Here is a 27,099-nt window from a genome sequence, read left to right as displayed (position 1 = left end):
CTTTTGAACATCTGACATAGCGGTTCCCGTGATTCACAGTGCACCGCTTTCTTTGGTCTCCCTTGTCTGTTGTCCTAAGTGCGCTTTATATAATTTTTGAAAATGAAAAACCAACTAGCTCGGATTTCAATTCTGCTATAGGTTACTTCCATCAGATCCCGCCATTGAGCACCGGAAAAGCATAGCAGAAACCTTAAAACAACTTACAGATGAAGACGAGCTACCATCACGAATGAGTAAAGCGCTGACGGTATTACATGCTTTCCCAGGGCGCTTCTATGTGCTTCCAAAAATACACAAAGAAAATCATCCGGGTCTACCGATAGTTTCAGGCATTGGCACACTCGTAGAACCGATCTCACGCTACATTGATTCTCTCATCAAGCATATCCCTCCTAAACGTACATCTTATGTTCGTGACACTTACCACTTTATGGGAACAATGAATAACTGCGCAAAAAGGACGGGACAAAAGAAAAGAACCAAACGACACAAGCGCAGACTAACAACTGGTTTATTGCACCAACCCCTCCTTCCTTCAACAACAGAGCGCATGCGCACCAACCACAAAGACAAAAGCCATAATCATCTCGTCAATCCAAGGAACTTTAACTCCTTGTGGTACGAGTGTATGGAAGCCTCGCTAACATGCGCAGTTATTCATTGTTCCCATAATGTTGTACCAACTAGCCCCTCATCGCACTCTTCTAAACTAATCACTTCCTGAAAGAATTATCTCAATTTACCGCTCCAGAAGGTGCCTTTTTGGTTACCCTTGATGTAGTTTCTCTGTACACCGACATACTGCATGATGACGGCATCCGAGCTCTGGTCGCATCCTATGGAAAACACAAAAGCGTTGATGCTCCTAGCCAAAGGACCATCGCTGCACTTACTAATCTGGTCCACAAACTCAACTCGTTCAAATTCAGCACCTTCTTTTACCTACAAACGAGTGGCACCGCTATGGGAACAAAATGGCGCCAAACTATGCCAACATATATATGCATAGCATTGAATCGGAGTTTCTCCGCTCATATCTAACAAAACCGGCTTTTTACAAACGCTTCCTAGTCGACATATTCATGGTACGGACGAAAACCGAGGACCAACTCATCCAGTTTATTTCAGCATTTAACAACATACATCCAAACCTCTGTTTCACACACACTTACTCCACCAGTCAAATTAATTTCTTGGACGTCTCAATTCGAATGGAGAAGGGTACCTTAATCACCAGTGTCTATAGAAAGCCCACTGATAGGCAACAGTACATTCATTACAAGAGCTGCCACCCACGCCACTGCAAAGCTTCAATTTCATATTCCCAAGCCATCAGATTCAAACGGATCTGCTCACGATCAGAGTTTAAAGATAATTCTAACCGTATGCGGGAGGTTCTGAGGGACCAATGCTATCCGGCCCCTATTATTGATGATGCCATTAGGAAAGCGGAAGCAATAAATCGTAACAAAATGTTTGGAGATTCCCCATCAGCAACCGCAAATGAACACCGCTCTAATCTCGTCTTAACCTTCGCAAACAACCTTCCTAATATCAACAAAATTCTTTAAAAAAACATTTCAACATAATCAAACAAAAATATCGACTGTCAAAAAAATGGTCCAACAGTTTCACGGGTTTCCTACAGACGACCAAAAAATTTACAGAATTATTTAGTTCACTCTACTGTCAATAAGGGAAAACCTGTGGGTTGCCTACATTGCAAGAAAAATTGACGCCAAGTTTGCCAGCACCTGCGGACAACAACACTAGCTCAGAGCACACACTCTAATTTCAAACACTCCATTCGTGAAAACTTGAATTGGGACAGTAGTAACGTAGTGTACATGCTCGAGTGTGGTGACTGTCAGATGCAATACATTGGCCAAACTGAGCATTCTTTCCGAATTAGACTCAACAACCACCGCGCCCACACCAGATCTCTTCCTCTCCTCCCCCTGTCGAAACACCTTCGCCAGGAAGGTCACGAGTTTCAAAAACTAAAAGTTACGCTGCTACAGAGCGGCTTCCAAAATACCCGTGAGCGTGAGCAACTAGAATCTTACTTTATATATCAGTTTAATACTGTGCAGGCCGGAATGAATGAGAGCCTTGGTACCCTCTCCACACTTCAGCTTTCAGAGACCTAGACCTACTGAAATTCACAGCCCCCCGACTGCATCGCCTGAGGTCATGCCAATTTGCGTGCTTGCTTCCACATACCGCCCTTCTCCTCCTCCTGCCATTCCTTCTTGCTGATGACCAGGGATAACAGCTGAAACTAATGTGACAGCAAACCATACTGCCTATCCCCCTCTCACTTTTTTATTTTTATTTATTTTTCCTGCTTTGCAAATAGAACGTGATGCTCCATATAGAATTGTTGGACAGTAACCCATTGCAATAATGGACACTTGGGCGATTTCGCACCTACAGAAAAGCAACGATAAATTCAGCCTTTTGGCGCCATCTGGATTTTAGAACGGAAACCGTTTTTGGCCACAAACCAACATTGTTTTTTAGGCCTAGGTGGTGCAGAATCGTCACTCGAAATAAAATATAGAGCAAACTTTGCTGCTAATGAGATTAGACAAAACGTGGACAGAACTAAAGCCCGATGCTGCATTATGACTAGTGAACGTACTGCAAAGCCCTGTAACATCGATGAATTCACTCCAAAGCGAGGGGTGGGTCCTGCTTCGAAGCGCACTGCCATGTTGAAAAAGCTATTTTAGCGTAAGCGAGATTCACACATGCTAAACTGGGGAAATAGCGTACGTAACGCGAGCGTATACGTTAAGGCTTTATTTGAAATTCTGTACGGCACACGCGCACTTTAGTGCACGCTATCCCATGCACATATATGCCCATCCATCTTGTACTGTTGCTACATTCCGCAGCGTCAAAACGTCGCCTCTGCACTGCACTCATATGTCACCTTTGGTAGTGTTGCAAGGAACCGGAACATGGTTAATCTCCCTGCCTTTCCTCTACCCCTTTTCTCTCTCTCTCTTCCACTGAGATGGAGCACGGTCTCCGGAGCGATCTGGCCGCTCGGGTTACGCGCTGTAGCCAGAAACACGAAGAACCTTCGCTTTACCATTATTCTAAAACCTTCGAAGGCCCGCGCGGCACGCTGATTCGGTTCGTGGCGCGCCGGATCCTGCAGCGTGCGCCCAGCTGCATACAGTTCGGATGGGAAGTTTCGTTAAATTAGGCTTCAGGCTATAGGGGTCATGTTCGGTCTCAGGTTCACTGCGGTTCATTGGTGATGTTCCCCTGAATCTGCCGTTAACGCGAGCTGTGAGTATCTCACGCTTCAAAAGCCCAGTTTCCCATCCTCGAGAAGAACTGACGTCAGGTGCAACGATCACATGCCGCGACGCCTCGTTGCCTATGACGTTCAGCTGCTCAGCACGAGGTCGCGAGATTGAGACCCTGCACCGCGACCAATGCAGAAACGCCCACGTCCTGTGCGATGTCAGAACACGTGACCCCCACTGGTCGAATTTATTCTGCGGCCCTGAGCTGAAACGTTCCTCGTAGCCAGAAGTACAGCTTTGCATGTCCAAATTCTGTTTTCTTTTTTTTTTTCGTTGCTCAGATCCACCACTTCTCCGCCCACATAGACATGCTCCTTTTCCATGAAGAGAACACGGACACTTTCGTTTATGACATGTCATTACGAAACCGACCTCGCGTTCCCTCTATAAAGGAAACTGCAAAATTCCACATAGGGCCCATGTATTGAAATCCAGTGCTCTGATTGGACCCGAACTCGGAGTTTGAGGGACTGTCTCGCCACTTACTGCGGTCAGACAAACTGCTCAGCGTTGCTCAAAGCACGAACATAATAGACATGTAAAGGTTGCACATGGAGGAAAGAAAGAGTTTTCCTTCCTCCATGGGTTGCAGGACGGCAGTACTAGCTGAAAGCCCAGCTCATAGGCGGCGCGATAGTCTGATAATTTCCACGGTGCGGCCGTTGGGCTAGGCAGGTTTCGAAGAGGAGTTTCCCAACTGATATTATCAAAGAACTCTGGGAAGCGCGTCATGCAGACATCGCAGTGAGACTAAATGAGCCAGGATAGCCAGAAGGAGACCTGCGTACTTATTGGTGGCCAGCAGGAAAGGATCGTCGTTCCGCGTGGTCTCCCAGTGCAAGTGGCAGATGGCTGTGCCGATCGGCGTAAGCATTTTTATTACATTCACGGGTTGGCATTGCACGCTTGCAAAGCATGCCAGATTTCGGTAGTCATTAAACCCATGCCTTATGCCGATACCGCTTCATTGCGCGCTCGCTTGGGTCATTTGTCACGGGTGGCGGCATAGGACGGGCCTCCATACAGGCCCGCTGATATACTTAGCTGGATCACCGTAATATCTGGCATACAGTCCACTGACTATATGTGTGTAAAATTAAAAGGTCGCCACTTGCGGATTAGGGGCGGACTACACAGCACATTTTTCTTCATCATCCAATGCGCATAAAATGCCCAATGCGATTATATGAAATTCTGTTAAACCTGCGCAGGGTACCTGTTGCCACCGTGTGCCTGACTGGTTGCACGTGTGCTGAATGACACTCAATTTATAAGACCATGAACCTACGGAGAAGTGTGGATGTGGGCGGTAAGATCATGGAAAGCGATCCCTTGTCAAGTAATCGCTATTGTTATCGAAATGAGTTCGCTGAAGCATGCACGCGAATGTCTACACCCAGCAGTGGCGTAAATCCCCGCAAATTTCAAGGGGGGGGGGGGGGGGGGGATACACTGTTCCTTCCTGCCCCAAGAAAAAGCAAATTGAACAGTCAACAAGAGAAGGCGCCAGAACGTCTCCTAGTGAAGGACGCTTACCGTCCAGCTACAAACCCTGCATAGTCGAGTGCGCCACATTGTTAACGGTGAATGCTTTCCGCTTTAGTAGAATGGTGTCATCACCTGCTTTCCTGACCTACGAAAGACTGACTAATTGAAGACACTTCGCATTTTCGGCCGACCTTTACGTTACCCATGCCGGGGGAGGTCATTGGAGTTTTCGAGTCACCCTATTGGGATCTGGAGAGGGTGCGGACCTTGAAAAGCTACCAGCACTGCTCGAAGGGGAGCTCCCTACTTATTTGAAAACGATGTGATTCTATGTCTCACTGCGTCACGAAGTTTCCTCGCCATGTAAATAAATCTGAGTCCATAACAAAGCGCTCACAGTGCGCTAGGATGCTGAGTATTGTAGAGCGGTTACAAAGAGAACAGGTTGCACTTGCGCTAAAGCCGTAGTTTTTTTTTTTAGAAATTTCTCTCCTAAAGTGTTGCCTCACGAGCCACTGAAATGAACGTGATGCAGTGCGCTTTTTATAACCCGATTTTTTCGTCGGGCACGAACTCGTCGCTGGCACGAACATAATGTTGCGCTTCTTGCTTTCTGACACTTTTTAGCTGCTATGTCTCTTTATTGCATGCTGTTTGTCTTTTTAACCCCTTCGGCCCTGGATTTTTTGTTTTGGTCACAGATTCTTTCACTCTGTGTTTTTACAATGTCTAAGGCCCCATAATTGATTTACAGCTATGGTGTCCAAAATGGGACATCAGGGCTCAGTGGTTGTAATGTGCGAAAGGGTCCGCTTTTGTGGCCACAGTTCACAACAAAAAAAAACATGAACGAAAAAATTTCTTATTCTGCAGTGCTGAGAGCTCTACAGAATTTTTTTTTTACTTTGTAAGGGATAGATGGATCTTGCAGTTTCCACAAAAGTGCCACTCTCTCATGTTTGTATTTCGCTTTGTATGCTGCAGCTGATTGTGTGTCACATCAACAACACATGTTCAGAGTTTGCACAGCTTTCCTGGAAGGCGACTATAGACTAGATTAAGGTTTTCCCCAAATCTGTAACGCCCTCTTCTATCGCGCTTCAGCAACGCTCAGCTCAGAGCCCAGCACATCTAAGTTCTCAGCTTGAGCGAGGCACAATGCATTTGGCTTGCACCCGTTTTCGAAAAAATCTCTATTATGAAAGAATTCATAAGCAAGAAGATAACCTCTCGGACTTGCAATCTTGGCCAAATGCTGTTCTGTCCAGGCGACAAGAAATTCCCTCTCAACCATGGGCTTAATGCGGCGCGGACATCTCTCGGCTGGGGAGAAAGCAGAAGCTGCTCGTGAGTATACCGAGTACGCCTTCTGAAGAAAAAGTAGACGAACACGCTGCATTGCTCCAAGCGTCAAGGGTTGGCCACACGTGCTGCACGAGCGGTGGTGCGCGAGTTGCAGTGTGAATTCCCCGGTCGCTTCTTGCAGCTCACTGCCGATGCTCACAGAAGGAGGAGAGGGGTGGAAAAAAGGAATAAAAGCTTAAGTTCAGGCGTCCGTTTATTCTCACTGTTCCTTTTCTCTAGTTGCTGTTCGCCGTCGTCCGCATCCTCATTTCCAGGCTCGATCCTAACAATCACTTTCTACGATAGCGAAAATTTCAGTTTGCCAGTTCATCAAAAAGCTAATTTTAATGGAATGATCTATTTGCCGCGAAGAATATTCATGTCAGCAGTCCAACAAATTCGTCAGTATAGGAGCATCAGCAAAAATACTAGCAGAACTTCCTCTAGAAAAATTACCCATCTTCACTCAGTGGCTACCGCTCGCAGTCTGAGCCATGATGGGTCAAAATCACGCGTGTAAAAAGCGTGTTTCAGCCCAACCCCTACGCATTCAGACATATTTGCGACGCGAATATGAGCTTGGATAAGTGTTCTAGGAAACGTTGAAAAATCTGAGCGCGAAAGATGGAATGAATAGTGAGATACAAGTCTACAAATTTGCTATACCTCGTTGTTGTTGTTACCCTCACACAACAACAACAACCACGAGGTATAGCTCGTCTTTTTTACCTCATGCCTAGCATGTTGCTGCTTTTTTTCCTTATACCGCACAGCTCAATGGAAATGCATACACAGCGATGTCAATAGCAGCAGGAATCCTTGAGGAACTATCCTATAAAATTGTAATAGTATTTTCTTCCGTTATTGAGGCGCGAGCGGAATATTTGTGATGTGGCCGAAAGGGTTAAGAGCGAAGTTTCGTCATGAAAAGCAAACAGGCCTGCACGGGCACGACCGAATGAGCCCCGGGCAGGCCTGGGCGGAATTATGAGAAATTGTTAGGGGCCCGCGGTCTGGGTCGGAGTCCGGTCCAAAGTAGCGGCGAGTAGGGCCGGGCCCAGTCCAGATATCGGCCCATGCAAACCTCTAGCGCCGAGTAGAATATGTTTTGTAGCTTTCCTCGAGTCTAAAGCCTGTGTTGTGCCGTTTCAAGCATTCCAGTTCAGAGGTTGGGCTATTTCTGCAGTAATTAAACAGCATCGCTTTCTCGCTCTATAATCGCAGCCTCCATGTTCGTTTATTTTTGGCTCACAGAAGGCGTGGGCCTCAGATGATGGAAGAAAGGGACACTCGCATTTTTCCAATCACACCAGCAGTTTCAAGAAACAAGTGACAAGAGAAAATCCCCGAAAAAAGCTTCGAGGGTGTGCGCGGTGCCCGACCGAGTAGCCCCGGGACGAATCTCGGGGGGGTACGCAAGCATTCTATGCCCCCCTCCCCCCCCCCCCCCGCCCCCGCGATTTACGCCACTGGCACCCTGTTATGAAAAGGAGCAGCAAAGATGCCGATAACAACGACGAATGTTCTTTCTACTAAGAAACGACAAGTATGTTTTGCTCTGACAACACGAATCGCACTAATCAGCGGGTGCACATAAATTTTTGCCCTTGCGGACGAAGCACCGGCTGCGAATTGCACCCCAGAAATTATGGTACACCCTGTATCTTTAGCGTCACGGTAGAACGAAGCTCAGCCTCATGAGCCGTACAGCACTCTGGAACGTCTTGACGAGCTCGCATTCTCAGCAGAAATTTTATGAAAGGCATTAATTAATAGCACGCTTTCATCGAGAGCGATTTCAACGCCCAACACACCGTCTGGGGCTACCCCATAACGGCATGCCGTGGAACTCTGCAGTGCAGTTGGAAGTAGCCGATGACTACGACTTGGAACTTCTCAGTGACCCGTCCCGACAACTCGTATGAGGTACGTGCCAGTCAAGCCGATATAATTCCCCCGACCGCACCTGGCCAGTAAAGAAGTAGCTACGGCCTAAGCGCCTTGTGAAGACACTTGAGGGAGTGACCACTTCACTTTTTGGATCATCTTGAAGAAGAAACGACCAATATACATCAAAAGCACGACCACTGCGGTTGACTGGCCCAAACCACGCGACACCTTGACACCCTATCACTAACTGAACATCTCACCCTATCTCAAGTTTATGGGCCCACCTCCGGTGGAACGCACAAACCTGCCCTGAATCGACCCTAACTCGAATACACTTATATTGTGGTAATCCTACACTCTCGCAAATAGTAACGTGGAAAGCGCTACTGCGACCTGAAGCGCATACGACCAGAATACAAAGCGGTCTCTAAATACTAATCGTAAGTCTTCGCATTGCGCTGGGAGCTTCCACCACCTAACTTCTACACACACTACGGAAAAATTTCAGTGCTATGGGCGGTGAGCGGAAATCAGCTTTCACTCCCTCCCAACTCGCACTCGGCGTCCACATCGATGTGCCCAAGTCGGAACAACTGAAGAACGCAGCGGCTTTTGCCAATCAAAGGACTCCCAAAGGACTCCCAGCCAATGGCGTCGGCCGACTCTCATGGCCCTGCAAGTGTGACAAAGCAGGGAGTACATGGTAGATGAAAGGTGATAGACAATCCCTTCCCTCTATAGTCGGGGATAGACATCTCTCTCAGTTGTGGCGCCACAATGGAGAAAGGGGTCCTCTCAATCCTTGGTCGTGTGGGAATCTTTCAGACGACAGTTAGCGCCTGTGGTATGTGTATCTGTTCGTTGTCCGTCGACTTGGTTTGCGCTATGCCCCTCATGCCATAGATCACCGATATTGACTTGCCCAAGTTTCCACCCTTGTGGGTTTCAGCAGTTCCTTATTATCGATCATACGTAGCTAAAGGAGTTGAGCATCCGTTCCGCAGAAATAGTTGAACATATAACGTGAAGGACATGCACGTCGGTAGTGGCATGTGTCATGACTAAAATTTACCCTCTTAGCACAGTTTCGCCGGTGGTGTTGTGAGTTTCCACACCTCTACGCATCAGTTGCGAGTGCGATTCTCGATTAACAACGTGAGCCGTGCAGAGGACTTTAAGCAAACATCCCCGTATGTTGTTACCAAAACTCTCGCGTTCACCTCATGTTACGCCATGCTGCGGTATACGAGAAGCGAGCGCTCGTGGGAACGTGCCACCCTTAATCGTGTCATCACCTTAGCGCCAAGCAACGACGACCATGTCAGCTGCGACTGGCCGCCGACATGGTTCATTGTTACATGTGATCCAGGTATAGCTGGGCGCTTTCGCGGCGGTGAGTCCCGCCTATCGCTGTCAAGAAAAATTTTGGGCCTTTCTCTTAGCTTCAGTTCATTACGCTGCTCAGTGCATTACGCACAACAGAGAACCTTGCGTGAACCATGCAAAGCGGCCATCCTACAGTTATTGTTTTAAAAGCTTCCCGCTACTTTTCCCCTCTTCCGAAGCAAAGCAATGACCGCCACGGCTGGACAGTCTTCTTTCTTCTCTCTACATTCCATGAGACCTTTTCAAAAATGGTAGTCTTTTAACGTATTTAAGCCGAGCAGGCGCGCGAAAGCATGTGTTCATTCTTCGCCTCTCCTTTCTGGCATCTGCATGTGCCCGCAACCGCGTTTCTGGCGGCTGCGATTTTATGGAGGAAAAACGCTAAGGCGCCCGTGTGCTGTGCGATGTCAGTGCACGTTAAAGATCCCCAGGTGGTCTAAATTATCCCGGAGCCCTCCACTACGGCACCTCTTCCTTTCTCCTTTCACTCCCTGCTTCATCCCTTCCCTTACGGCGCGGTTCAGGTGTCCAACGATATATGAGACAGATACTGCGCCATTTCCTTTCCCCAAAAAACCAATTATCAATTATATCGTCATCTTCGCATCTTCTCTCCACTCGGCGGCAGCTGGCGCGACGCTCTCTTGCCATTGGCTACCGCTGGCGCGACGCTCTCCTCCTATTGGCTGCAGCTGACGCGACGCTGCTACTAACTTAGCCAAGCTTCCTCCCATTGGCTGCAGCTTGCGCGACGCTCCTCCGAACTAACCCGAGCTTACCCGAGTTACGTCTACGAGGTTTCACACAAGATTCTTGGTTTGGTTTGACCACGTTAAGCAGAGCTTTCGCACTAAAAGAGGTGGAAGGGCGCCGCCATATTGGGAGCTGGGCTGTGTTTGAAGAACAGGAAAGAGTTGACAGTCAAGCTCCACCACGCTGTACCCACAGCCAAAGCGGCAACACTGTGGTTCCGGCTGGTCGGTTCATTACTGCCACCAATGAAGTAAAGCGGCGCCAAAGGCACGGGCACGTAAAAGCAACAGCTCTCATCTGCAGACTTCGCTCGCCCTCGTCTCTAGCGCTATTTAAGCTCGTTGAACAGGCTCACCAGTTCACGTGACCATACCGGCCATATTCTCATGAGCGCCCACTTCCCCGGCCAACTTGAACATCATTCCGCAGCTGTGGACAGCACGGGGACGCGGTTGCGCTGTACATATCACGTCAGCAGTGGCCATGTTGAACGAATGAACGAACTTTACCCGGTGAGTGTAGCTTGTCATTTCTCAGCTAGTGCCTCTTTCAGTACTAAAGTAGGAATTGCATGCTCCGGTGCATCCTGTAGAGCTGCCGGTGCTCTTGGTTCACGCACTCAGCGGGCTCACCCATGGCTCCAGAGAGATCGTCGGACACCTTGGCGAGGACCATGGAGAAGGCCTGCTCCCTGTTGCCCTCCAGCGTCTTGTTGAGCACCCCTTGCCAGAACTGCGCGCTATCGGCGAACATGGCACCGGCATCGGGGAGCCCGGCGGCGTGCACGCTGGCGACGAGAATCAGCGCCATCGACAGCAGCAGGAGCAGCATGGTCACACGTCCCTTGCGCATCACGATGCCAGTATGCGTGCAGTTCCTGCGCCGGACGCAGTAGAAGGAGTAGGAATACATTTATTTATTTATTTATTTATTTATTTATTTATTACCTGCAAAACTGCCCCTCTCCCTCTCTTTGATTGTAGGAGAGAGGATGGAGACGCCGGTCGAAAAACGACGCAGCTAGACAAAACAAAAATGACTAAGGATAACATGTCCAACATTCGTGGATAAAAATTTTGAATAAATTGCAATACTTTAAAGTACTCATATGAAATTTTAGAAGGTAACGGTTCATTCTTGCGAAATGTAGCAGAATCTTTTTTAGCGTTTCCATCTCTCGCATCGAGCAGTTAAGACTGCCATAGAAAACCAATGGTGAACGCTTTTAACGATTCCAAAAAGCGTTAATAGCAACAAAATGCGAGCCTGTCGACTTGAGATCTGCGAGTATATTTATCGTTGTACTGAAACCTTGCAATATATGAAAAAAAATTGCGTTCATAAACTATTTTTTGTGCAAAAATAATTTCTTTTTTGAATTTCTTAGTGTGAATTACTCGGACCGCAGCAAGCTTGCGTGCGCATTATACAGCCTTCCGAGTCTCTGCTCTTGAGTCAAGCTCGCCGACCTCGAACGGCGACGCAAGTGACGGGGCCGTGCAACGCCAGTTGAATTCGTTGTCTGAGGTTGTTAGCAAGCTTGCTTCAAGAAATGATGAGCTGGAAAACCGTTCTTGCAGAAACAATCTTATATATCACGGTCTTGCTGAAGAAGATGAAGAAGCTAACAAAGCTCTGTTCATTTCGGTGACTAAGGTATTCATCGATAACCTTCAGTTGGATTGTCCTAAAATAGAAAGGTATCATCGGCTAGGTAGAAATCAGGAAGGGCGCCCTCGTCCTGTCATCGTTAAGCTACTTGACTTTCGGGAAAAAACTCAAGCGTTAAAAAATGCTCATAGGCTCAAAAATTCAGGCATTAGCTTATCCGAGGATTTCTCTGCTTACGTTCGATTGATCCGGAAAAAAATATGGGATGCAACGCAATCTTATCGTGACAGTGGCTCGAAGGTTCATTTGCGTTATGACCACGTGTTTATTGATAGCGTGTGGTACAACTGGGATGATGTTGAGAAAAGTTTGGTCACAGATTCTAAATCAACGCCCCCGGACACTGCTGCTGCTAATGCTACTGATGCCAAGCCACCCGCAGATTCTGACTGACGGGACACCGCCGCCAACCTTCGTGTTCTGAACATCAATGCCAGAAGTTTAGTAAACAAGCTTCCAAATTTTATCTCTTTAATCCTAACTCATTCGCCTGATGTCATTGCGGTCACCGAAACGTGGCTACATGATGGTATAATTGACTCTGAAATAACTCCTCCAGGTTTCGTTGTAATTAGGGCGGACAGGCAGCATTGGAAAGGAGGCGGTGTCGCTCTCTTCATTAAGTCTAGTCTGAAATTTGTTGAAATTTCGGTCCCTGTCGAAATAGAGTCAACTTGGTGCAAATTCTACGTAGGTAACAAATCATTTGTTATCGGTGCGGTGTATCGACCACCAGGCACTTCCGTAGACCACGTGCATTCTTTAAGTAACTTCTTGCATTCTCATCATATCAACAATCCAAATATAATTATCCTAGGAGACTTCAATCTTCCCGGAATTCAATGGCATACATTATCCATTACTGGTCAAGACATTGCAATCAGTAATGAACTTGTCAATTTTTCTTTGTCATTTGGATTAAAACAGATAGTTGATAAGTCCACGAGGTCTTCGGCAATACTGGATCTGGTGTTTTTAAGCTCTTCTCTTTTCGCGACGAATTTTACATGCGAAGTCGTCGAGGGGATATCCGATCATAACGCTGTTCTTGTTTCGATCCCATGTTCTATTCCTTCCTCAAAACTAACTTATTCAACATTTCCGGATTTCAGCAGAGCAGACGACGTGCCTATCCTGGATTTATTAAGTGACGCATTTGAACAGTTTCAGTACCTCAGCATATCATGTGACGTAAATTCTTTAGTAACATTTTTCGAGAACATTGTGAAGGTCTGTATTCAGCGTTTTGTTCCATTAAAAACTAAAAAGCAAAACCACAGTATGCCCTGGATAACAAGAGACATACTGCATCTTTCTCGCCGTGTTGCCAGACTACGCGTTTCCAAGCGCAATGGTAACCCTGAACTTTTGCAACAGTTCAGCGACGCTAAAGAAGAACTCCGTGCCAAAGTTCACTCGGGAAAAGATTTTTACTACAGAAATTCCTTGCCGCAATTAATGAAACACAATCCCCGCAAATTTTGGGCACCCATATTGCCACAGAGCACTAGTCCCAATACCTTCATTATTGATGATAAGCCGGTCTGTGACTCATTAGCTATAGCTACTAGTTTCAACACATATTTTCAGTCGGTATTTACAACAGATAACCTTGAAATGATTACTTTTCCTAGCAATTCTCAATGTTCTGTCGATGATATTTCTATAAGCGTCGAAGGTGTTCTGAACCTCATTCTGAACATAAATGTGAAAAAAAGTAGTGGTCCTGATGATATCCCTAATGTATTTCTGCATCGTTACTCTCTTTGGACCAGCCGCTATTTGACTACCATCTTCCAGAAATCGCTATCAACCGCAACCGTCCCCGTAGCCTGGAAGCTTGCAAAAGTTATTCCCCTGTTTAAAGCTGGCAGCACCCAAATCTTGTCCAACTATCGCCCCATTTCGTTAACTTCACACTCATGCCAATTACTTGAACATATCATTCATAAGCACATTACAGAATTTCTTGAAGCTAACAATATCTTGTGCAAATTTCAGCATGGGTTTCGGCGCGGGCTCAGTACCATTTCACAACTTGCAGAATTCACGCACGACATTGCTAGTTCCCTCGACACGGGCTCACAAATCGACGCTTTATTTATCGACCTTTCTAAAGCTTTCGACACCGTTCTCCACAGCAAACTTCTTTGTGAACTTAATGCAATACTCAAAAACCCGTTACTGGTAGACTGGATATCAAGCTTTCTTTCTAATCGTACACAGTATGTTTCTTTCAACTCCTGTTCATCTGAAACTGCTAATGTATCATCCGGTGTACCACAAGGATCCGTGCTCGGACCACTGTTGTTCTTATTATACATTAATGATTTGCCAGAAAATATTATTTCTAAAATTCGGTTGTATGCAGACGATTGTGTGATATACAGTTCAATTAACACCCCTGAGAATCACGCGCAACTAAATCAGTCATTCGTGTCATTCTGCTCATGGTGTGAAACATGGCAAATGCAAATAAACTTTCGTAAATCTGTATACATGTCATTCTGTAATCACACAATACCATCTTCTTACACCTACTCATTCAAAGATAACTCTCTGAATCTAGTGTCCGAGTACAAATATTTAGGTCTTCTTTTTTCTTCTAACTTGTCCTGGTCAAAGCATATTAACACAATATCCAATAATGCAATGCGGAGGCTCGGTTATCTAAAACGTACACTTAGTAACTGGTAACATACAAAGCTTTAATTCGTCCACTTTTGGAGTATGGGTCAATAATCTGGAATCCTCATAAACAGTCCGATATCAGTAAGCTGGAATCCGTCCAAAGGAAAGCAGTACGGATTATTTGCCGACGGTATGACAGAAATTTTTCACCTTCATCCACTCTTCCTGCCATAGGCCTTTCCCTCCTTTGTACCCGCCGCGACAATGAGTGTTTAAAATATTTTCATGGTATTGTTAATTCATCCCGCTTTGCTTCACTGTCTGAGTATTTGCATTTTTCAGCATCCTCATCTACAAGGAGCTACCACCCATTGAATGTAACACCCATTCACGCGCGCACTGATGTGTTCAAATTTAGTTTTTTTTCCTCGTGTTATCGAACGATGGAATTCTTTACCCGGTGATATACGCTCCCTGGAACCAAACCTATTTTTCAATGTTTTTTCAAATCTGTGATTAGTCTGTTGCATTTCTGTTCTGTATTTTAATGGTGTTCACTTCTGAATATGTTGTCCCTCTCTGCCTTTTTTTTCTCTCCTCTTCCTCCCACTCCTGCAATAGCCCCATCGGGGCTGCAGTATATGTAAATAAATAAATAAATAAATAAATAAATAAATAAATAAATAGGCTGGCGGGAGCTATCTTTTCACACGTTGCTCGGGAACAGCAACCTAGGTCTCACAAGCCTCATCGGTAATTGTGCTTGAAACAGGCATCTGCCGGTGCAGTAGCGCTTCGCATAACCACTGCAGCCACTGCACCGGGAGTTGGATAAGGACTGGCCGCGATCTATCAATGTGTCACATTCTGCGCAGTTCATTCGTCCGAGTTGGAATAGAATCATAATTGGAATAGAATTAGTGCAGGGTGGTTAGGCGCGTGAAAGAAGAATGCTATCGCACTTTGTCCGCATCAGTCCAATTGATCGCCCCAAATTTTTCTCTTTCTGTTCTCCTCTTCTTCCGTTGCACATGCCCTGAAGAGCGTCGCATGAAAGCGGTTTTCAGGATCTTTGCCTTTAAACTTACAACCGTCCAGTTGTCTTTCTCAGCCTCTGAAGCGAGAGCCTTCACTTTTGTTACCAAGTGCTCAATCCCGGGTTCGATCGTAGCCATCACGAACCCCTCCCTACAACCGATTGCCACCCTTCACATATCCCCCACTGCCACTTCGGAGGATGCTGAAGAGGCCACCATTGCCCTAGCCATCACGCTCACGGAGGCCCGGTACATACTATCGGACTCTAAAACTGCCATACTAAATTTCGCCCGCGGAATAGTTCACGTCCCTGCATTTCGCATACTGAACTCCCTCACCGCACACCCGTACCGCCACATGGAGCTCATATGGGTGCCTGCCCACTCCGGAAATCCCGGAAACGAGGGTGCCGACGCTTTAGCCCGAGGTTCTCTCAACCGGGCACCGGCGGCATCCGATCTGGGGTTCTCACGGGAGCGCATGCATTCCTTCGGTGAACTGACGCAGGCCTGCAAAGCCGAGCGTCGGCTCTCCCCACCCCGTCCCTCCCTCGACAATTATCATCAGACACTTTGGAGGCGGCTCCAAACACGCACCTTACCCTCCCGTTATATACGCTCGCGCTATCACCAAGTCCACACGAACCACTTCTGTACCCTCTGCCACCACCCCAAAGCCCCTCTCGATCATATCATTTTCCTCTGCCCGGCGGATCCTCCCCCGCGGGGCCTGGAGCACCTTACCACTTGGGAGGCTCGGGAGACCCTACTGCGCTCCGAGGACTCGGCCAAGCAAGCCACCGCCACAGGCCGAGCTGCCAGCGTCATGACCCTCCGGGACATGAACGTTTGAGTGCAGTGGGGCCGTGCGGGGGCCCAAGGACCTGCGCGTCCTAAACTCCCCTGTGTGTAATAAAGTTTCCACCACCATCCCCGCCGCGGCGGCCGCGTTTCGATGGAGGTGAAACGGAAAAGTCACCCTTGTGCTCTGCCAGTGGTCGAAATTATTCTGGTTCACTCCACTGTGGCACCTCATTTTTCTTTCATTGCCACCTTCCTTCCCTCAATTCGCGGTTGAGGAGTTGAGCGACGAAGCGAGACAGTTATTTTGCCCTCTCCCTTCCTGAAGTTCAATTTTGTCCCACCGCTCATGGTTGTTATAGCTCCGGAACAGTTCAATATCTTGGTCGACAAAAGGCAAACGCAATAACTGAAGGCGTTCTAGAGACCCAATTTGAGTTTCACGCCGTCTCCTTCGCAGGAAGAGAAAGGAGAAATTTTTTTTAGACAGAAGGATGCGGAGGCGCTCCTTCACATGTCTACTGAACAAGTTAGTCCGACATGGCAGTGAAACAGCGCAACGGCACAGCTCCTTTCTTTGTCCGTTTGCCGTTGCACTGTTTTACCGTCACGATCCCACTGGTCACGAATACCTCGCTAAGCGTATGCGAAAAAAAAAGACCGAATAGTGTGTGCGCGTGCGTGTGTGTGTTTGGGGGGATGCTGTTAGTAAGAAGGATTGCAGGTAATCTCTCGAGTAAGATATGACCTTGTGCAGCTGTTTGTTTCCGCGTTGTTAAAAACAAAAAAGCACTGCCAACGAACCGAACAGCGCCCTTCTCAGCAGGTTAGAAAGGTCATGCCCACATTTACTCCGCCTCCCACCGAGCGAGCGGTCTATGGAAGAGGAGATGTTAGAGAACTAAAAAAAAACGAGGAAGAAAATCAAATTCAGCCTAATTCGCTAAAAAAAAAACACAGCAGCCAGAAGGCTGAGGTGTCTCTGCCGCTCAACATCAGATCAAAGGCTCAGCCCGAGGTGGCAAGATTTTAGTGGGAACAAAATGTAAATATACCTCCTTATACAACGTTATTCTTAGACGCATGTCAAGAAAACGGAGCAGTTGCACTGTTTATACTGGCGCATTTTTTTTTAACGCCGGCCTTAAACACCAGTTTTAACGCCACAGCGTTAAGAAGCTCGTGTCGCAGAAAAGCCGGTGTCGTCGGCGTCGGCAGTGAGCGAAAACTCCCTGCTCCTCCTCCTCGCAACGTACGCCGCTGGCTTTGGTGACTTTTATTCCTAAAGCTGGCAAACCAATTGACACAGATAACCTCCGCCCCATCTCTCTCACCTCATGTGTGGGCAAACTAATGGAGACGATGGTGCGGGATCGGTTATCTACATATCTTGAACACAAACAAGTCTTTGCGAGCACCATGTTCGGATTCCGCCCACACAGATCCGCACAGGATGTCCTCCTGCAACTCAATCGGGAAGTCCTTGACCCCCTCGAATGCCCCCATAATGACCGGGTAGTACTCGCCCTGGATCTTAAAGGGGCATTTGACAATGTAACACATGAGATCATACTCACTAACCTAAGTCACACCGACTGTGGCCTCAACACATTCCAATACATAAGCCAATTTTTAATGGATCGTCAATCCTACATTCGAATTCAAGATAGAGACCATGGTCCTTACCTACTCGGCCCGCGGGGAACCCCTCAAGGCGCGGTACTTTCCCCGCTGCTCTTTAATCTGGCCATGATGCACCTGCCGGCCCAGCTGAGTGGTGTCGCCGGCGTGCAGCACGCCCTGTACGCCGATGACATCACTCTGTGGGCCACACAGGGCAGCACAGGAGACATTGAAACCAGCCTGCAAACAGCGGCGACGATAGTAGACCGCTACGCCCGCCGCTGCGGTCTTCAATGTTCCCCTCAAAAATCGAAATTTGTGCACCTCCGCCCCTCACAGAAGTGCACAACTAAAATATCTCTCTCTCTTGAGAGCGGTCCCATACGCGAAAGTGATGAGATACGGGTACTCGGACTCTACATCCACAAACACGGGCGGCCAGACACTACATTGGCCAAACTCCGTAAGGTGGGGGACCAGGTGGGCCGCATGGTCCGCCGGGTTTCCAACAAACGCGGAGGGTTACGAAGTAAGGATGCCTTGCGGCTGGCAAACGCCTTCGTAACTAGTCGAATTCTCTATTCGACTCCTTATCTCCACCTACGGAAACAAGAGGAGGACGCCCTTGAGGTCATCCTTCGCAAAATTGTTAAACGTGTCCTTGACCTCCCCATCACTACTTCAAACAGCCGGCTTATGGATCTTGGGGTGGTGAACACTTTCCGGGAGCTCCGGGAGGCGCACCTTACAAACCAGTACACGCGCCTGTCGCTAACGGAGTCGGGTCGCCGCCTTCTTGCTCGACTCCATATCCAACACACCCCTCCAATGGAAGACAGGTTTCGCATACCGGAACTGTGGAGACGTGCCCTCCACGTGCGGCCTCTTCCAGCAAACATGTCACACGAAGACCATAATGGTCGGCGCCTGGCACGAGCGGAAGCGCTAGCCCGATATTATGGCAACAAAACAGGTGTCTACTACGTGGACGCCTCCGGCCCTCACCACGGGGGATGGTACACGGCCGCGGTAGTTCACAACAGCAACACAGTTAACGGCCTAACTTTCAGAGCCCGCAGTGTAACACAAGCAGAAGAGGTCGCGATTGCTCTCGCGGCCTCACATTCCAATTCAAAATACATAATCACCGACTCGCGAGGGGCCTGTCGGAACGTCGAACAAGGCTGCACTCCCTTCCTAGCCTATCGAATATACCAAAATTGCATACGGGATACGGACCCCGCAAACCGTTACCTCATATGGGCCCCTGCTCATCAGGGGTTGGCAGGAAACGAGGCAGCAGACGCAGCTGCCCGCGCGCTCTCTCACCGGGCTGTTTTCTCCTCCCCATCCGATCAGGAACCCGATTCTAATCCGGTCTATACATTCAAAGATATTACAACATATTATCAAAATTGTCATCGCCTTTACCCTAGTCCATGTAAAGGCCTGAAGAAGGCGGATGAGCGGCTCCTTCTCCGCCTTCTCACCAATACATTGCTGTGCCCGGCAGCGCTAAAACATTTTGACCCCTCCTTTAGTGGCAGCTGCCCACACTGTAGTGCAGTGTCCTCTGACACCTATCACATGGTTTGGGCCTGCCCCTCCAACCCCGCTATTCCCCCCATCCCCAACCCAACCCGGGAGGACTGGGAGGCAACCCTGCTCGGCTGCCACGACTTACAGGCCCAACAAGCCTTAGTCGGGCGCGCCCGGGCGGCGGCAACCGCCACTGGGGTCCCATACTAGGGACCTCCACCTAGTGCTTGTACGGATCGGTCCTTACGGGCTGATCCAAACATACCTCCTATTCATCCGTAATAAATGTTTTCACCACCACCACCACCACCACCACCACCAACGGATAGCGCGCGACGGCAGAGCAAGGAAAGGAAGGGACGCCTGTCACATATTTCGGTGGACAACCCGGATCACGCCGCAAGGGAAGAAAAATGAAATGAAAATTGGTTTTAAGGAAAGGAAGTGAGGCGTCTCACATATCCCTGTGGACGCCCGAACCGCCGTAAGGAAAGGAAAATGAAATTAAAATTGATTTTAAGGAAAGGAAGTGACGCGTCTGACATATCTCTCGTTCGGGTGCAGTGGGGCCGTGCGGGCACGCAGGTATCACGCGGTGAGCGGAGAACAACGCAGCGCCCATCCAAAGCACGTTCACCACGAAGCTTGCGGCTTGCTGCCCGTTCGTTCGGCGCGGAAGCTATGCTGGCATTCGTGACATCGGGTTTATCGAGAACGATGTGCCGACGAACTACGACTGCAACTTGAGTCCCGCACGTTTCGGCAAGGCCCCTGGCAGCGCTTCTATCCACTCCGCGCGTCCGTTTCACCGTACGTAGCAGAGCGATTTGACTAACGGGCAAGGCGTCGCCCCGAACGGGCGATGGCGTTCCGTGGACTCCCTGGCAGCGCTGCAACCACGCTGTCGCGTTCCACTCTTAAAGGCGAAGCTTAAGCGCCCTGCAATTTTTTTGTTCGTTTCTTTTTTCCCCTTTGGACATAATTACAAGAGGGGTCCTCTTGCACGATTCTTGCACCCAGAACAGATTTCTTGAACAGCGCCTTAAACTCAATTTATACCATGAGCTGTGTATTCTAGAGAACGTATCTTTTTCAGTGCGCAAAGTTGATCACACCACAGTAAACTTAGTGTTTATTCTATAGGTGTGTTTTTGGTTGACTGGTGATCTTAAACCTCTTTTAACGCCTCTTATTGATGGGCCTAATATGTGGCTAAGTCGTAAAAGTACATTTTACACGCGAGAAGCCAAAACATGGGTACAGTAAAAACGTCCTATTGACATCATCGTATCAAGCACATTCATAGTGACAACGTCCTTCTTCAAGGTTCCTTCGAGTTTAAAATGGCCGCTGGGAAGTTGAATGAATGTTTTCGCAATGTACACAGGCAGGCAGGTCTTTCAAGGACGTGGAAGTGCTACACAGGAGACTGGTAACCGACAGTCATGAAAAAAAAAAGTTCACGGGATGTGGTTTTCCGGGGGAAAAATATTCCTGCGCCATCGAGCAAATAAGGTCAATGAGAACCGTAGTATTATGGCCGAATAGTACATGACAAAATAGTTGTAATATGTGAGGGAAAAAAATCTTAATTGACCGAGTTTTCCAACGCTACCTGCCATTTCCGTGTTTCTTTTCGAAATAATGAGCAAAACAAAGGGCATCTGATGCTCGCACAAAAACAAGCACTTTAATAGTAGGACACAAGTTTAAAAAACAGCAGTTAATGATAGAAGTTAATGATATCTTAGCCGAAATCAACAGGAAGCAATGGGATTGGGCAGGGCACGCAATGCGGAGGCAATATAATCGATGGCCCTTAAGGGTAACGGAGTGGATTCCAAGGGAAGGGAAGCATAACAGGGCGCGACAGAACGTTAGGTGGGCGAATGAGATTAAGAAGTATGCGGGGATACGGTGGCCGCAGCTGGCAAAGGACTGCAGGGTTAATTGGAGAGACGTGGGAGAGGCCTTTGCCTTGCATTGAGCGTAGTCAGGCTGACGATGATGATGATGATGATGATAATGGTGGTGGTGATGATGAGTTGGTAATAATGAGCCATGGTCCATGGCGTACTGTATTACTCCGCTGACTAATCGCAACAATGAACAAAATCAGCTCTGTAATGTTTGACAGTATCAGAAAAGCTAGAAACGTCAAAATTATTGCGCTTATAACTTCTCCTGATAAGGTTTTTGTCCAGATAAACAAGCAAAGCTTTAACATTGGACTACTTTTTGTCATGTAGCAATTATATTCTTCAGCCCTGAATGTGGACGGAGCTTCAATGCAGTCTTAGTCGTATTCGACTTTAGTAACCACTGTTTTACTGCAAAGATCGGCCGAAAATCTTCGAATCTTGTTTTTTTTTTGTTGCTGATTAACCCGATTTGTACCCGAATTTGAGCTAAAAAATTATCGCCTCTTTTTTACCCCCGAACTCTAAAAAAATAAAACACAAAAACGAAAGTAGTCTCAGATATTGTTCTGGCTGCTCCTACATCTTAAGCAAAGTTGCAGGGACACGGATTGGTATGGAATGCTCCTTGTCCTCATTACAAAAATGCTGCGACGTTAAGATGCTCATCGACATCAACGCGCGCCGAAACACGAATAGTTTCAGAGGAGTGCAATCTACACAAACAGCTTCAATGCTTCGGGACGACTCCAGAGGTCAAAGTTTGCCCATTCCGCGTTTCCCTCACCGAAATAGAGAGAGAATCAGTTTCATGGAACTCTACTTACCTTTAAGTAGTTGAGGCTGCTTCAGTCAGGTCGGGGGTTGAGGCGTGTCTCACGGGATGTGATCGGGACGAGTGTGACACGGGCTGTCTTCTATACGTGCTGCCCCCAGAGCACTTTGCGTGCAACAACAGCATGCGGCATGCTTCGCTGAGCCTGAAATCGTTGCCCGTGAGGCGGATGCGCCTTTCTCTTCAAGGCCGCCCATGCACAAGTATAAGTCCGCGCTGTTTCTATTTCTTCTCTTTTCTTCTTTCATTCAGAGTTCATGGCATATATCCTTGAAGTCTCTTTCTGTGTCTGTCGCAAGTTCTTTCATTGTTCTCACTAATTAGTACTGGCTCTCGTATTGCAATTCGTTGGCAACGCCTCGCATATCACGGTTCAGTGGTTTCTGACTCATCGACTAAGTATACGATCCCGAGCAGTTAAACAACTCGAATATTACTTTACGTAGCAGCACTTTTGTGAGCCATTGCGTACACTATTATTTATTCTCACTGTACACCATAAAAAAAACGTTGTTAGAAATGGTCTGGCCGCAACAGTTCTTAACGCTTACATCCACCCAAAATAAATTAATCTTGAACTCACGCGACTTATCCCACCCCTAAGTCACCGCATGAAGACCATCGAGTCTGGTCGGAGTGCCTATGGAAGTGCGCAACACTTGCTTTCTTCATGGCCCGATAGTTCGCAAGTTCAAATGCTAAAGAAGAGTACAGAAATAAAACAAGGAAAAACTATGTATCGGACTCGTCGAATCTCAAAACGTTTTTCTATTACCCCCGTTCGAAAGTTTCTTCTTGAAGCACGCATATACGTTCCGGTGTACTTGATTGAGAAAACCTTCCGGAATATCACTGATGAGGTCGAGATCCGTGTTTGTAATTTTTATTTTGTGTAATGTTAATTATTGCGTCAGGGCATAAGGGTAGTTGGGAAGGTAGAAAGAAAAAAAAAGAGGGGTGTTAAGTGAAGTAGAGAAGGTGGGCCGATCTAATGAATGCGAGGAGGGAGCGGTGATGTGGTCCCTTCGTCCAGCAATATATGAAAGCGGGATGTTCGGTGAAAGATCCGCTACTGCCAAGTGCCGAATTCTCGTTGGCTTCAGCGTCGGCCAAACCCACAAGTTGTGAACGCCAGCCTCAACTTTTTGCGAGTTGTAGACAGGACACCATGGGCGGGGATATAAATGGTGAAAGTGAAGCCACGTCCAATTGGCGGCAGGAGTGAGGGCAACCCCGACCCGGATCCACCGAAGCACAATCTCCTCTGTTCGAGAAGGAGGGTTATCGCACACGGAGGGACGACAGCTCGTGCACGGCGCCAGAGATGTTCCTTTCTTGTGAGAAGGAGGGTAGCATCATCCATGCTGAAGAACCGAGGCATTGGTGAGGGTAGGGCCGTCAAGCGGGTTGCAGAATCTGCAGAGCCTTGTGAACTCAGCAGGTCTCGTGGTACCCACATATTTCGAATGGCTCGCGGGATGCGAGCCGCCAGACGATGTATGCTTTGGCAGATTTCTGGGCTGCGACTGACGCGTCGGATTGGGCCTGTTGCTTGAAGGGCGTCGGTGCGGATGACAATGTGGGCTGTAAGAAGCAAGGTAACGGCGGCTACAGAGCGAAGCGCGTCCTGGATAGCAACCAAGCTCATCTCTGTCCAACCAACGCTTTGATAACGCTCGCCAGTTTAGCTCGCCATTCACCCCCTAGCACCCGTCGGTGCCAGAGGTCACATTGCCTCCAAGTCTGTGCACAACTTAATCGCCACATGCATGGTGGTGGTGGCGTAAATGTGCAGGCGGGATTAGCTTTACAGTGGCTTGTCGGCAATTGCTCTGCCTTAGCCACTGACTTAAATGCTTGCGTCTCTACCATGCACTGTTCTATGAGTACCTCATACCCTGTTACACGGTCGTTTGCTATACTACATCGAGTAAAGCCTCGAAATGAGTGCGCCCGTGCTGTCCAAGCGCTGCATGTGCACGGACGGACGTACGCCTGTTAAGGCTTGTCTGGAGCAGCATCTGCAAGGCGTTGCCTGTAAGATGCGCAGATACTCTGCGTTCTTGCTGAAGAACGCGTCTTTTTCCCAACATGCATGTACCGGTTGGCCGATAACCTATAGGGGCACGAAGCAGCTTGACAACACCGCCTCGCATCCACAACCCAGGTTTCGTCCGAGCGGATGATTCTGGAAATATAATGGTCTCAGTTCGGCCACATAATTATCCGGGAAATTTTGAAATTTCTGGGCGCTAGAACGCATCTCATATTCGCGTACTAAAAAGAGTTCGTGGCAGCTACGATCACCAGGAGGTCATGCCGTTGTGAACCGCTGATCATTTCGCGTACCTATACAGATCGCCTTGCGTTCCCTGTCCATCGAAGCAAGGCGTAACTATTTTTTATCACGCATGATTAGAAAAGCCGCACGACATGAGCTCGTCACGATTCACGCGATTCTTTTCCGGCAGGGCTGAGATTATGCTTGCGCGCCAGTTGTGCAAGCCGAATATTGCGTGCACCGCCGGTATAGCCTTTGCAGAAGCATACGCTCGTGCAGAGATCGCTCATCGCTGTCCGTATATCTCGAAGCAGCACATTGAGCCTCAGCTCTTCTTGCTGCGTTTGAGCCGCTGGCAGAGCTTACAAGGACTACGAAATCAACTCTCCAGCACATCACTTCCCTACAGCAGACAAGTACTTAGGCACGCGTTTCGATTAGTTGCCCCTCTGTTGGACGCAGAAATCTGTCTTTTAGCTCGGAAACTCGCGAACTGAAGGAATTAGCTCGTATTGCGCGCCATCGATTTGAGCCAACACCACTGCGGCTGTTCTTTTCTCCTTTGGCTGCTTGATACTTTTGTACGTGTGTGTGGTCTACTTTCTATCATACCTATATACCATTTCAGAAAAAAAACACCTCAAGACACAAATTATCTCTCTTTATCACGCTTTGACGATTTTAGACAGCGTGTCAACGGTCGCGTCTAATATCACCACATTTCCTTCCTGCTTAACAGCGGCAGTGACAAACCATGCCGATTTCGTCAATAAACTCTGCATTACTATTTGTCTTACTACTTTGAAGGGAAGCCTCTTAATGGTTAAAGCTGGACCGTTTCCGTCGCACGAGGGTGGCTCGAGGGCTTTTCTCGATAATAAATGTTGGTCATCAGCGCGAAAATATTGGTTGCGAGATTTCTAAGCATCCAACGGCACACATGCATAAGTGGGCACACATCCTTCGTTTCTGCACTTCCAAATCCTGCGGTTATACCGGGTGAGCCATCAGTGTAGGGTGCGGCACAATATATGTGACGAACTGTGCGCATGCCTATAATATTTAAAATTTACTCTTGTATGGTTCAGCTGTGAACCTCATCAGTCCTCCTGCTGCACCTATATGAGCATCGTTTCACTGAGCTAATCGATGCTTTTATTTTTCGTAGACCCATCAGCTGCACCGAACCTCCAATATTTTGTTAAGCAGAGACATGCTTTTTCTGAGATCGCCAGTCTGCCCACGTGTGCCTAAAAATGGTGTCTTGGATTTATACCAAAGCAAAGCAGGGGCAAACACTTCCTAGTAGCAGGAAACAACAGGACTAGGGGTGCCTGCTGCTACACCAGTGTAGTTCTGTGCACACTGAGAAGACGTTTTTATATACTGCGTGAATAGAAAGCGGTAAATCAGCGCTGTGCATTGTCCGTCCTTCCCAGTCTCCGTTTGCTGCACAGTTCTGCATCTCGGTGAAGGTGGTCATGGAGTTTGGTACTCCCATCACGACGTTTCTTTAGACGAAGCAATATAACCTCAACCCGTCAGCGCCCACGGTCTCGAATTCGCGGCATACCAGTTACACGCTCTGCACTCATTTCAACATGCAGCTTGCATGCATGCATATTTTGGTGTCATCATGTCCCCAGTATATAGCCAGCATTTTCTGATCCGAACGTTTGACGCCACTGTGAGACGTCTTGTGTGAACGAAAAGCGGGAACGAATATGTGCGACTGCCAGCCAGCGTTTCTCCTAGTCTTTCATTTTGTAAGAACGGCTGTGGCTATAATAAAAAACAAAAATTTGTACACTATCCCTGAGCTCTTTAATATCGCCTGCGTCGAAACCAGACACTTAAAATGCTTATTTTGGCGAATATATTCTGTTCAGTGCCGATGTGTCGCAAATTCGTGATTCTGGGCATTTGCGCCACATTCACCCTGGCCAATCAAAATTAGCGGATTGTATTCCGCTAGAGGATAGCCGCGTTTCTCTCGGCACATAGTGTGAGCTGTTACAAGTCCAGAAACCTAACGGACGCGTAATTTGTCGGAGAATGTCATGACAACTTCTGCACGAGGAAGAAGCGAGAACTTGGGTACGGGAAAGGAAACACTCGCCCCGCCGCGGTGGCTTAGTGGTTAGGGCGCTCGACTACTGGTCCGGAGTTCCCGGGTTCGAACCCGACCGCGGCGGCTGCGTTTTTATGGAGGAAAAACGCTAAGGCGCCCGTGTGCTGTGCGATGTCAGTGCACGTTAAAGATCCCCAGGTGGTCGAAATTATTCCGGAGCCCTCCACTACGGCGGCTGCGTTTTTATGGAGGAAAAACGCTAAGGCGCCCGTGTGCTGTGCGATGTCAGTGCACGTTAAAGATCCCCAGGTGGTCGAAATTATCCCGGAGCCCTTCACTACGGCACCTATTCTTCCTTTCTTCTTTCACTCCCTCCTTTATCCCTTCCCTTACGGCGCGGTTCAGGTGTCCAAAGATATATGAGACAGATACTGCGCCATTTCCTTTCCCCAAAAAACCAATTATTATTATTATTATTATTATTACGGCACCTCTCTCTTCCTT

General features: G+C 47.9%; 1 protein-coding gene across 1 annotated transcript in view; it reads right to left on the bottom strand.

Annotated features, from left to right (window-relative positions):
• LOC144094903 (uncharacterized) overlaps positions 1–22,379 on the bottom strand; it is a 29,689-nt gene extending 7,310 nt beyond the window's left edge. Inside the window, exons 1-2 of the mRNA XM_077628771.1 lie at positions 22,236–22,379; positions 10,820–11,064 (exon numbers count right to left, since the gene is read on the bottom strand). Of these exons, the coding sequence (XP_077484897.1) occupies positions 10,820–11,039 (220 nt within the window). The 5' untranslated portion in view covers positions 11,040–11,064; positions 22,236–22,379. The remainder of the gene's footprint in view (positions 1–10,819; positions 11,065–22,235) is intronic.
• Between the last annotated feature and the right edge of the window lie 4,720 nt (positions 22,380–27,099).

Source organism: Amblyomma americanum, chromosome 6, assembly GCF_052857255.1.
Source record: "Amblyomma americanum isolate KBUSLIRL-KWMA chromosome 6, ASM5285725v1, whole genome shotgun sequence".
NCBI lineage: Eukaryota > Metazoa > Arthropoda > Arachnida > Ixodida > Ixodidae > Amblyomma > Amblyomma americanum.
Note: the sequence above shows the minus strand (reverse complement) of the source record. Positions and strands in the feature narration are given on the sequence as shown.